Genomic DNA, 12,704 nt, shown 5'->3' with positions numbered 1-12,704 from the left:
ACAATGGATGTGAAGAATTTATCTGCACTGTATTATGTGTTAGCCAGACAGTTTTAGAGGAATGATTCCATTAATTTATTTAACTGCCAATATGCCAAAATGATATTCAAACTATTCAGTCAATCCACAGCCATAGACTGGCTGAAATCAATTGATGATAGGACTTAAACAAATTTTAAATGCAACAAGTACTAATATTGTATCATATAATAGCCCTCTCAGCTTTCCAAAAAAAAAACAAATCTGAGACATCTATGGTCTGTTTTCATATTTTTGTTGGCTATTTATACAGAAAATGTGTATAAAAGCCGTATAAACTGTATTTATAATCATGACAATATTTTAGATTGATCTTAATTCCGTTAAATACATGTCTGATACGTCACATGCCTTACTTTTATTTTCCTGCATAAGTAAAAGCAGGAAATGCATCACCTATGCCTCTACTGCAGCGCTTCCTAAACTCGGTCCTCTGGACCCTAAGGGGTGCACGTTTTGTTTTTGCCTTAACACTACACAGCTGATTCAAATGATCAAAGCTTGATGATTAGTTGATTATTTGAATCAGCTGTGTCGTGCCAGGGGAAAAAACCATTGGGGTCCCGAGGACCGAGTTTGGCAAACGCTGCTCTACTGCCATTCATTCTATTTAGACTGGTTTTGGATTTCTCCCTGACCAAGATTACTTCCATTTTGGCCCCATTATGGAACTTTGATGGATTATGACAGTTCTCTGGTAATATAATATGATCTCTATGGATAGAACCCACAAGCTATCTGGAATATTAAAGCTGATCTGCTTATTTGTGGATTTTGATGTGTGCTTGGTGTTATTGTCTTGCTGGAAGATCCACAAGATATTTTTGGACTCACCTTGTTGTGCTGTACTCACTTGAACAGGAAGGTGGCGCGGCGGTCCATCATGGGCAAATTTTGTCAACAAAGTCTGACATTCTCTGGACTTATGGCGCTTTCAAGACAACTGGGAACTCGAGAGGAAAAAAAAGGTTGAATCATGATGATGTCAGTGATCTTCAGGTCGTAGCTCAAGAAAAAGGCCCGAGTTCTGAATTTACAATTCCGAGTTGGATGAACGTTCAAAACGTATTTTCCTAGTCGTAACTCATTTGTCCTGAGTTCCCAGTTGTCTTGAACTCAATGTCAGATTTTGCAGTTCTGAGTTGTGTCCCCATGAGTGACAGAGCACTGAGCCAATCACGGCGCAACGCTCCGTATTTTCCCCCACCACTACAGAAAGCACTGAGGTAGGCTGAAACATCTGCATTTTGGAGCTGCCTTACTCAGAAAACAAAAGAGACCATGTTTGTATTCATCTTTATTAACTCAATGATATATATATTTTTACATTGTTTGCAAACTGATGTGACACGTATTAATGCCAAAATTACATGCAAAACAGGAAATGTAGGGCTCAGGAAATGTGCTAAAAATGTGGGGCTCAAAAACCCCACCTGCCTTGAACGACGGGTCGGCACTGAGTGGCGGAACACTCTTGTAGCCGCATCACTCTAGAGCCCTGTATAAAAAGTTAGTGATGCCTGGCTTGTTAGCAGAATTTTTTTTTGCTAACGATTACTGCGTGGCTGTTGGTAGAATATAGTCAGTTTATGATTCTGTAACCTTTTTCGTCCGATTCCGAATAGGAAGACAATTGTCTAGACACAAAAATCAATTTCCCAAACTAAGCATGATGCATGGACATGATGTAGTTAGTCAGTGTAGTGTTCTCCCAGGTAGGGGCCTGCGCCCGTCATTCAAATAGATCAGTCCTGGGAGAGATCCTTTTGTGCCATCTAGTGGCGTAATGGTGAATGCCTATCAAGCAAAGTTGGCTACGCTTTGCAATTGATTTAGGCAGGCTACCAAATGTGACACTGCTGCACCACTTATTTCTCTGGAGTTGTGCCTTTGCTCTCCATAATAGCCCAAACTAACTGGCTGGCTAACACATAATACAGAGCAGATATATTCTTCACATTCATTGTTTTACACACTATCTTAACACAGCACTGGCAAACCATGGTTGACCAACTCCCTGACCAATATGGCTGACCTTTGGACCATCATAAGATTCATGACCATTCTAGTATTTATTATTCCATCAATTTAATTGTTTGCATTATTTCTAATCCCCTTTAATTGTAACTCAATCATTTCTCATGTCCTGTTGTCTTTACTATTATTGTGCCTTTTTACAGTGAGATTAGACTGGGGAGAGGTATACAGGTCTTAACAGAGAGGAAAAAGACAAAGGACATGTGGATATCAAAAGACAACTATAATACCAAACAAGTTGGTTAACATGACAAAAAAATACCTATCATATTCATTTGAAAAACATAAATGATTGGGGGTAAAAAGGAGGGAATTTCATTCAACATGGGCCAATCTAGGGGTTCTCATTGGTAACAATATTAATTTCCCCCTTTTGTTCCAGCTCTATCCCTTTCTCCATATGGTAGTGCCTTCTGCCTCTTTGTTTCTCCTTAGTCTTCCCCCCACAATAGACACTACTGGTGAAAAGTTTATTCAAGGGTTTTTCTTTATTTGTACTATTTTCTACATGTAGAATAAAAGTTAAGACATCAAAACTATGAAATAACACATATGGAATCATGTACTGTAGTAACCAAAAAAGTGTTAAACAAATCAAAATATATTTTATATTTGAGATACTTCAAAATATCTACCCTTTGCCTTGATCACAGCTTTGCATTCTCTCAACCAGCTTCACAAGGTAGTCACCTGGAATGCATTTCAATTAACAGGTGTGCCTTCTTTAAAGTTAATTTGTGGAATTTCTTTCCTTCTTAATGTGTTTGAGCAAATCAGGTGTGTTGTGACAAGGTATACAAAAGATAGGACTATTTGGTAAAAGACCCAAATCCATATTATGGCAATAACAGCTCAAATAAGCGAAGCGAAATGACAGTTCATCATTACTTTAATACATGAAGGTCAGTCAATACGGAACATTTCAAGAACTTTGAAAGTTTCTTCAAGTGCAGTCGCAAAAACCAAGCGCTATGATGAAACTGGCTCTCATGAGGACCGCCACAGGAATGGACAACCCAGAGTTACCTCTGCTGCAGAGGATAAGTTCATTAGAGTTAACTGCACCTCAGAAATTGCAGCCCAAATAAATGCTTCACAGAGTTCAAGTAACAGACACATCTCAACATCAACTGTTCAGAGGAGACTGTGAATCAGGCCTTCATGGTCGAATTGCTGCAAGGAAACCACTATTAAAGACACCAATAATGAGAAGAGACTTGCTTGGGCCATGAAACACAAGCAATGGTCGAAGTTTTGACATTTTTGGTTCCAACCGCCATGGCTTTGTGAGACGCGGTGTAGGTGAACGGATGATCTCTGCATGTGTATTTCCCACCATAAAGCAGGGAGGAGGAGGTGTAATGGTGTGGGGGTGCTTTGCTGGTGACACTGTCAGTGATTTATTTAGAATTTAAGGCGCACTTAACCAGCATGACTACCACAGCATTCTGCAGCGATATGGCATCCCATCCGGTTTGGGCTTAGTGGGACTAGAAAAAGTTTTTCAACAGGACAATGACCCAACACACATCCAGGCTGTGTAAGGGCTATTTTACCAAGAAGGAGAGTGATGGAGTGCTGCATCAGATAACCTGGCCTCCACAATCCCTTGATCTTAACCAAATTGAGATGGTTTGGGTTGAGTCGGAGTGAAAGAAAAGCAGTCAACAAGTGCTGAGCATATGTGTGAACTCCTTCAAGACTATTGGAAAAGGATTCCAGGTGAAGCTGGTCGAGAGAATGCTAAGAGTGTGCAAAGCTGTCATCAAGGCAAAGGGTGGCTATTTGAAGAATCTCATACATATTTTGATTTATTTAACACTTTTTTGGTTACTACATGATTTCATGTGTTATTTCATAGTTTTGATGTCCTCACTATTATTCTACAATGTAGAAAATATAAAAAATAAAGAAAAACCCTTGAATGAGTAGGTGTTATAAAACTTTTGACCGGTAGTGTATTAGAGAAGTCCATACAGTCCATAAATGTGATAAGCCCTCTGGGATAGCACATACATTGGACTTTGAAGGGAAAACACAGAAATGGGGGGGTGAAGAGAGACAAAAAAGAGAGTTGGAGAAAGCACCAATCACAGAATAGAATAGATACTTTATTGTCCATTTAACAACAGACGTTTATCGATTTGCTGTCACAATACCAAACCTGACACACCAACACACACCCACAATGTCCGGAGCAGCACAGCGTCAGCCACAGAGCAGCGCCGCCAGAGCAATTGTAGGGGTTAAGTACCTTGCTCAAGGACACAACGGCAGAGAGCGACCGTGAAGAAAGAAGAGGGAGAGGCACTGCGCCAACGTCTACAAGAGCATGGTGGTTTTGGATGGAAGGCATCGGTAAGAAGAAAGGGATGAAAGAGAGGAGGAGTAGAGGGAATTGAGGGTGGATTTGGCTTCATTCTGGTATCTCGTCTTGCGCTTGTTGTCCGTCCCTGAAGAGACCAGCTCAATAATAGAAATACACTGCAGGGAGAAGATGAGAAAGAGACCATGTAAATATCACAGAGTAAACAGTTGTTTCCTACTTTGAACATCAGACTACTAGGCTACAGCAATACAAAATTACATGCGCATGTGTTTCACAATTTCCCAAAACTGTCTAAAAGCATTTTTCCATATGTTTTGTGTGAGAATCGAGTGAAGCAGACTTCGTCTGTAAGTGAAAATGTAGATATATATGGTACTTACAGAAGACAACTCCAACACATATGACTCCTATGATTGCCATTATAATCATCATCTGAAAAAACAATATAAAGCCTTCAAATATACTGAAATATCAACCTTCAAATATATAAAACCACTTCCATATTCTCTCTAACAGATTTCAATATTAAACACAATAGCAAATTCTTAATCTATTATTGTTTTTAATCTGGAGAGAGCTGAATCTAAAATCCATTCAACATTACTCTCTCATCATGACAGCTGTAACCTCGCTCTTTACATATACACTACTGTTCAAAAGTTTGGGGTCACTTAGAAATGTCCTCGTTTTTGAAAGCGAAGCACATTTTTTGTCCATTAAAATAACATAAAATTGATCCGAAATACAGTGTAAACATTGTTAATGTTGTAAATTACTATTGTAGCTGGAAACGGCAGATTTTTTTATGGAATATCTACATAGGCGTACAGAGGCCCATTATCAGCAACCATCACTCCTGTGTTCCAATGGCATATTGTGCTAGCTAATCCAAGTTTATAATTTTAAAAGGATAACTGATCATTAGAAAACCATTTTGCAATTATGTTAGCACAGATGAAAACTGTTGTTCTGATTAAAGAAGCATTAAAACTGGCCTTCTTTAGACTAGTTGAGTATCTGGAGCATCAGCATTTGTGGGTTCGATTACAGGCTCAAAATGTCCAGAAACAAAGAACTTCTTCTGAAATTCATCAGTCTATTCTTGTTCTGAGAAATGAAGGCTATTCCATGCGAGAAATTGCCAAGAAACTGAAGATCTCGTATAACACTGTGTACTACTCCCGTCACAGAACAGCGCAAACTGGCTCTAACCAGAATAGAAAGAGGAGTGGGTGGACATGGTGCACAACTGAGCAAAAGGACATGTACATTAGAGTGTCTAGTTTGAGAAACAGACGCCTCACAAGTCCTCAACTGGCAGCTTCATTAAATAGTACCTGCAAAACACGTCTCAACGTCAACAGTGAATGCTGGCCTTCTCAACTCCGGGATGCTGGCCTTCTAGGCAGAGTTGCAAAGAAAAAGCCATATCTCAGACTGGCCAATAAAAAGAAAAGATTAGGATGGGCAACAACAAAAAACTGACACTGGACAGAGGAACTCTGCCTAGAAGGCCAGCATCCCGGAGTCGCCGCTTCACTGTTGACGTTGAGACTGGTGTTTTGCAACATCACACACCCATTCCACAGGGCACAGTCAACAGCCTGATCAACTCTATGCAAAGGAAATGTCGCAAATGGTGGTCACACCAGATACTGACTTGTTTTCTGATCTACCCCCCTACCTTTTTTTAAGGTATCCGTGACCAACAGATGCATATCTGTATTCCCAGTCATGTGAAATCAATAGATTAGGGCCTAATTACTTTATTTCAATTGACTGATTTCCTTATATGAACTGTAACTAAGTAAAACCTTTGAAATTGTTGCGTGTTGCATTTATATTTTTGTTCAGTGTATATTGCTCTCAGTTGCTTCTCTCTCTCCCATCGTTATTTACAATGTACAGTAGATGCAAAAAGGGCTTTATAAATACATTTCATTGATTGATTGATAGATACCGATCATTAACAGACCAAACTGTCATGCGTCACATAGGCTGGGATTCAAGCCAAGGCACGTGTTATAGAACAGCCCACTGGAAATGTCACGGATCCCTCTGGAACTTTCATTGTGCACACCTGGCCCCTATTCCCACTGATTGTATATATGTCCCCTTTGTTCACCATGGTGCTGTTGATTATTGTTACAATGTCCGTTGGTGCGTGTGAGTACCTGTGCTGTGTGTTTTGGGCTTTCGTGCCCTTGTGGATTGCGCAGATGATTACGGGTCTCATCCCATGTGATAATCATTGTGCGCTTGTGTTATTTATTCGAGGTACTCCTCGCTCTTTTGTTTGGGTTTCAACCCTGTGTGTTGTATACTGTAAAAACCCTATTACGCATTCCTGCGCCTGTCTCCCATTCATACCAACGTGACAGGAAAGCCAACAATGCACCTTTTTTAAAAGGCAATTTCCCCAATATTCGCACCCGGTAAACAGATGCACATGTCGGTTCAAGCGTAAATTACCATCAAAATACTGATCTATAATGCCCTTTTGGAATCACGGCCATACTATAAACAAATAGCACTAATGTGATACTGCTGCAGTACGTCACATGGATTATGTGCCAAGAGGGTGTAAGCATGACTATGACACTGCAAGCCAATGACCTAAACAGGCACACCTGGGTGATGTAGTTTATGCCTGTATGGCAAAGAATGATTCAATTTCACAGAGAGTTTAGCCGTGATGAATATTATATTAGAGCCGGCTCTGTTGAGCATAAGAGAGGAGAGAAATACAAATCAACTACGGGGCTGCAGATCAGATGACTGAGATTAGGCGAGAAACAAGTGGAGCGAGAGTGAGAGATGGAGGGAGTGAGGAAGGGAGAGAGAGAGAGTGCATGACAGGAAGAGAGGAATAGAGGAAGCATTAGAGTGAGAGGAAGAGAGGGATGAGCTGTAGGGGTTACATCACGAGTCGAGCCACAGCTGGGTTTTGGGTTTTTAATCTTGCATCACACTGTAATCCAGATTGGGATTTCTAACCCCTCCCCCTCCTCAATGGACACACATGATTGGACTGGCAACGGGACAGCCATCTGTGCTCAAAAGTAGAGGCGGGAGAGGGGGGGTTGGGGGTTGGTTGAGGGTTTATAAATTCATGCTGTGAGAAAGATGGATTGAAGGAAAGTTGGATAGAAGGATCTACATTTTTTATATAGTAAGGGCTCTATTCAATCCATATTGCGGAAGTTCAGCGTTACAGCGTGATTGAAATGTAAAGGCAATGTTCCTGCATTAGCGTCGGTTACATACACAGACATACATACATACATACATACAGACAGACAGACAGACAGACAGACAGACAGACAGACAGACAGACAGACAGACAGACAGACAGACAGACAGACAGACAGACAGACAGACAGACAGACAGACAGACAGACAGACAGACCTTGAGGTTTTTCCACCAGTACTTGTTCTTAAGCTTGGCTGCGCTGCTCTCAAACTGTGAGGCCCCGGCCTGCAGAGCATCGGCCCTGTCGTCCAGCTCCGACAGTCTCTGATCCCTCTCCAACACCTTGTCCACGTTCACACGCATGATGTCTACTACCTGTAGGGGACAGGAGTGGAGTGGAGAGGACAGTCAACATTGTATTCTTGTTCATGAAGAAACCTACAGGTAATTGCCAAAACAAAGGAAACACCAACATAAAGTGTCTTAATAGGGCGTTGGGCCAACACGAGACATAACAGCTTCAATGCACCTTGGAATATATTCTACAAGTATCTACAAAATCAATTCTTACTGAATAGAAATAATGTGAACTTTTAACTGCCAATGTCACTAATGTACAGTAGACGGCGAGGAAGGGACAGAGTCGGCATTGCCCAATGAGAAGGTAATCAATCACGTCTTATCAGAATGTAAATATCAATGTCACTGAGAGTTGAGGACAGTCAGCATTAGTTACCCAATGGTCAAGGAATCAATTGACTGAGTAGAAATGATGTGAGCCTCCACTACAGTTGTTGATGCCACAGGTGGTGAGGATAGTCAGCATTTCTGAATGAACGGTCAAGAAGTGAGTTATTTCAAAACTAGTGCACCCACATCCAACAAACAGGTGCGGCGTACAAACAATGCCATAGGAAAAATAAGAATACCTGCAAAGCACACGCTGGTTGAATGATCCAGTATTTCATTAGCAAAGTGTTTACCTCTATGGGCCCTCTTCATCCTCATTATGAGTGATTAGAAAGGATGTGTAAACCTCAAACAGATGACCAGAGAATATTCCAGTCTCTCTCTGTGATCAATGTTAAGGCCCTTGTAAACTCTCACTGACTCATCCCTCTTTTCTTCGATCATTCTTCCTTTCACGAACCACTCATCCTTTAATCCCTTCCGGTCTCCCATCCCCTTGCCCATCTCCTCCACTTAGGACCCCGTCCTCCCATCGTTCTTGACTTTGATTCTCTCAGGAACAATTTTCATCTTTCGTCACACAACAATAAAGAAAATGCAGTATCGTTTGTCCCTTCATTCTTTCATCTCTTCTTTCCCCTGGCTTTATCCTTTCATCCTCCCCTTTATTCATCCCCATCATTATCGTTTCATCCCACCTTCCACACGGTCTTTATAATAGTTGACTTCACATATAAGCCTTCTGTAAATTTGACAAATAAAGGTTGTTTACACAACTGCCTAAATGAGTAATCGCACTGACATATCAAAAGATCAGCACTTCAAAAATTATACTCTTCTTTGAGTCTTACCTCGTCCACCTGTGCCTGCGTCTGCTGCAGTCGTCGGTTACTGGTGAGGTTGGGGGCTGGGGCTGGAGGGCCCCCTTCTCCCTCAGGGCCCCCCGGGGTTCCTGCGTCTGTGGTCGACCTGTGTAGAGAGAGGCATTAACTTACTAACAACAACAACTACCAAAACCCCACCAAAACCGGTAAGGAAAATGAATGATAAAAGTATGTATTATGTATTATTTGTGTACCTGTTTGAAATGTTATTGCATTGTCAGGAGCTAGTAACATAAGCATTTCCCTGCACCCGCATAGACTTTGGTTTGATTTTGATTTGATCTTGCTAAGCCACACAGTATAGTAAGTAGGCAATACTAGCAATGGTGTCTAAGTGAAGAATAACTTAACAGCTGAAGTAGCCCTCTTCAAACACTAAGGACTAATAAGCACACAGACTGAATGAATACGAAATACATCGGCAATGGTAGAAAATGATACATGTGATGTTTAAACTACAAAAGCCAATCACAGGGGCCTGTTCTCTCATCATGTCTGAGCCACATCCTGAGTAAACAACCACTCTGGTTTGATTTGGTACAGAGTCTGTATTAGACAGGCTTGATTTCCACTAGCAAAATGGGGAGAGATTCGAGGGAAAAAGCCTTGAAGGCTGCTCTTTTCAAAGATGGATGCATTTTGCCCTAGATAAACAAGCCAGGAAAGGTGTTGTACCTAATGATTGAGTAGATAACAAAAAATTATAAAACATATATTTTTAAATATTACAACAGCTAGCTTCATAAAGAAGATGGATGATGAATATTGACTGAGTCATTGTGAAGGAGTCATTCTACTATTGATATGGTGAGACTGAGAGACATGTAGCCTAATATTAATTTGCAATAGGCCTACTTTCTGTGATATATTTTACGTTTGTGTAGACTATTCGAATACTAAAATGAATATATAAGAGCAATTAAGTATTTCAACAGATGTTTAGCTTAGCAGTAAAACAATCCATAATTGCAATTAGTTGACATCGCTAAAACAATACACTTGCTCTAACATCTTTAAATAAGTATTCAAAATATATCGGACACATATTATCATATACATTTAGCTGAACTAAAAAACTAGATACAATTCCGTTTACTCACATGTCGATGGTAGCAGCTTTATAATAATCCGCGGTCAACGGGGAGTAGGGAGTGGGGGAAGGCGCGCACGAAAAAGATAGAGAGAGATACACTATAGCTACAGTATATTTGAGAGAGTAGTGCTATCCACAGGCAAGGGAACGATTGTTTCAATACTCCGTAGAAATCCAGCCGGTTTCTGTCACTTTTGTCCAATTTCTTAGAAACTCTCTGCGAGCCGACGCCTGTGGAAAATGTCGACGCGTCTTTGACGCACAATTCGCAGTCTGTACACAGCGATGGATGTAACGGTCCCAATCGATGGTTCTAAAAAAATATTCTGTATATAAACCTATATATATTTTTTTATATTATTTTTTACAACCATATGCAGTACCAGTCAAAAGTTTGGACACACCTACTCATTCAAGGGTTTTTCTTATTTTTTTTAAACTATTTTCTACATTATAGAATAGTACTGACCACATCAAAACTATGAAATAACACATATGGAATCATGTAGTAACCAAAAAACCATTAAACAAATCAAAATAGATTTTAGATTTTAGATTCTTCAAAGTTGCCACCATTTGCCTTGATGACAGCTTTGCACACTCTTGAAATTCTCTCAACCAGCTTCATGAGGTAGTCACCTGGAATGCTTTACCAACAGACTTGAAGGAGTTCCCACATGTGCTGAGCACTTGTTGGCTGCTTTTCCTTCACTCTGCGGTCCAACTCATCCCAAACCATCTCAACTGGGTTTAGGTTGGGTGATTGTGGAGGCCAGGTCAGCTGATGCAGCACTCCATCACTCTCCTTCTTGGTCAAAAAGCCCTTACACAGCCTGCAGGTGTGTTTTGGGTCACCATCAAAGCACCCCCACACCAGCCTACCTCCTCCTTCATGCTTCACGGTGGGAACCACACATGCAGAGATCATCCGTTCACCTACTCTGTGTCTCACAAAGACACGGCGGTTGGAACAAAAAATCTCAAATTTGGACTCGTCAGACAAAAGGACAGATTTCCAACGGTCTAATGTCCATTGCTCGTGTTTCTTGGCCCAAGCAAGTCTCTTCTTATTATTGGTGTCCTTTAGTAGTGGTTTCTTTGCAGCATGAAGGCCTGATTCACGCAGTCTCCTCTGAACAGTTGATGTTGAAATGTGTCTGTTACTTGAACTCTGTGAAGCATTTATTTGGCAGGTACAGTTAATTGCCGATTTCTGGGGATGGTAACGCTAATGAACTTATCCTCTGCAGCAGTGGTAACTCTGGGTCTTCCTTTCCTGTGGTGGTCCTCATGAGAGCCAGTTTCATCATAGCGCTTGATGGTTTTTGCGACTGCACTTGATGAAACTTTCAAAGTTCTTGAAACTTTCCGTATTGACTGACCTTCATGTCTTAAAGTAACGATGAACTGTCATTTCTCTTTGCTTATTTGAGCTGTCCTTGCCATATTATGGACTTGGTCTTTTACCAAATAGGGCTATCTTCTGTATACCAACCCTACCATGTCACAACACAACTGATTGGCTCAAACGCATTAAGAAGGAAAGAAATTCCACAAATGAACTTTTAAGAAGGCACACCTGTTCATTGAAATGCATTCCAGGTGACTCCCTCATGAAGCTGGTTGAGAGAATGCCAAAAGTGTGCAAAGCTGTCATCAAGGCAAAGGGTGTCTATTTGAAGAATCTCAAATATAAAATATATTTTGATTTGTTTCACACTTTTTTGGTTACTACATGATTCCATATGTGTTATTTCATGGTTTTGATGTCTTCACTATTATTCTACAATGTAGAAAATAGTAAAAATAAAGAAAAAACCTTGAATGAGTAGGTGTGTCCAAACTTTTGACTGGTACTGTATATATTTTACAACCATATATTTTTATATACTTTTTTTTTAAGTCAAAACTTTTTAGAACCAAGGTTTTGGAGCTACATTGTCGACTATTGCAAAAATATAGCGAACGGAAATGGAAGCGTTCACTTGCTTGCGCCAGAAGAAACGTCTCTCAGAAATGATAATTCCATTAAAAAAAAAACGACAGTTGCTCTGACTTGCTTTTGCGAACCTCTAGGGATAGCCTACTGCTTTGTTTTGTTTTTCTCAGATCAATAACGCTTGAAAGTAAACCATGTCAGTGTCTAAGTAAATCCACTGCAAAACAGAAATGGAGCTCAACATAAAGTGTTTGTGGGTGTCTGTGTTCGTGTGTCTACAGGCCGCTTCAAGCTCATGCAGAAGCAAGAAATACAGTGTAGGCAGCAGATCATGATGAAGTTGAGCTCAGCTGCTACAGAGGCCACTTAGCAGACATGCTTTCGAGCAATGTCTCCTCGGAGTCCACAGTGACTTCAAAGATCACAATACAACAGTTTTATTTTTAGCCAGAGGGCACAAAGGGTTACTGGTACAATGTTTAAATGCGCTGAACTGGTAA

General features: G+C 40.6%; 1 protein-coding gene across 1 annotated transcript; it reads right to left on the bottom strand.

The window, feature by feature from the left end:
- Positions 1-4,174: 4,174 nt before the first annotated feature.
- On the bottom strand, positions 4,175-10,564 carry LOC106570163 (vesicle-associated membrane protein 2). The gene is made up of 5 exons (XM_014142197.2): positions 10,273-10,564; positions 9,140-9,257; positions 7,815-7,973; positions 4,786-4,837; positions 4,175-4,560 (listed from the first exon to the last, which is right to left on the bottom strand). Coding segments are annotated over exons 1-5 (348 nt in total). The 5' UTR covers positions 10,275-10,564; the 3' UTR covers positions 4,175-4,543.
- Between the last annotated feature and the right edge of the window lie 2,140 nt (positions 10,565-12,704).

Source organism: Salmo salar, chromosome ssa14, assembly GCF_905237065.1.
Source record: "Salmo salar chromosome ssa14, Ssal_v3.1, whole genome shotgun sequence".
Lineage (NCBI taxonomy): Eukaryota > Metazoa > Chordata > Actinopteri > Salmoniformes > Salmonidae > Salmo > Salmo salar.
This window is presented reverse-complemented; position numbering and strand designations above follow the sequence as displayed.

What these genes read in the sequence shown, in the direction of transcription:
- LOC106570163 (XM_014142197.2), bottom strand. An exon ending in CGCAGGCACAGGTGGACGAG is followed by an intron (nt 7,974 to 9,139) that starts GTAAGACTCAAA and finishes TGTCCCCTACAG; the next exon opens with GTAGTAGACATCATGCGTGT. An exon ending in ACTGGTGGAAAAACCTCAAG is followed by an intron (nt 4,838 to 7,814) that starts GTCTGTCTGTCT and finishes TTGTTTTTTCAG; the next exon opens with ATGATGATTATAATGGCAAT.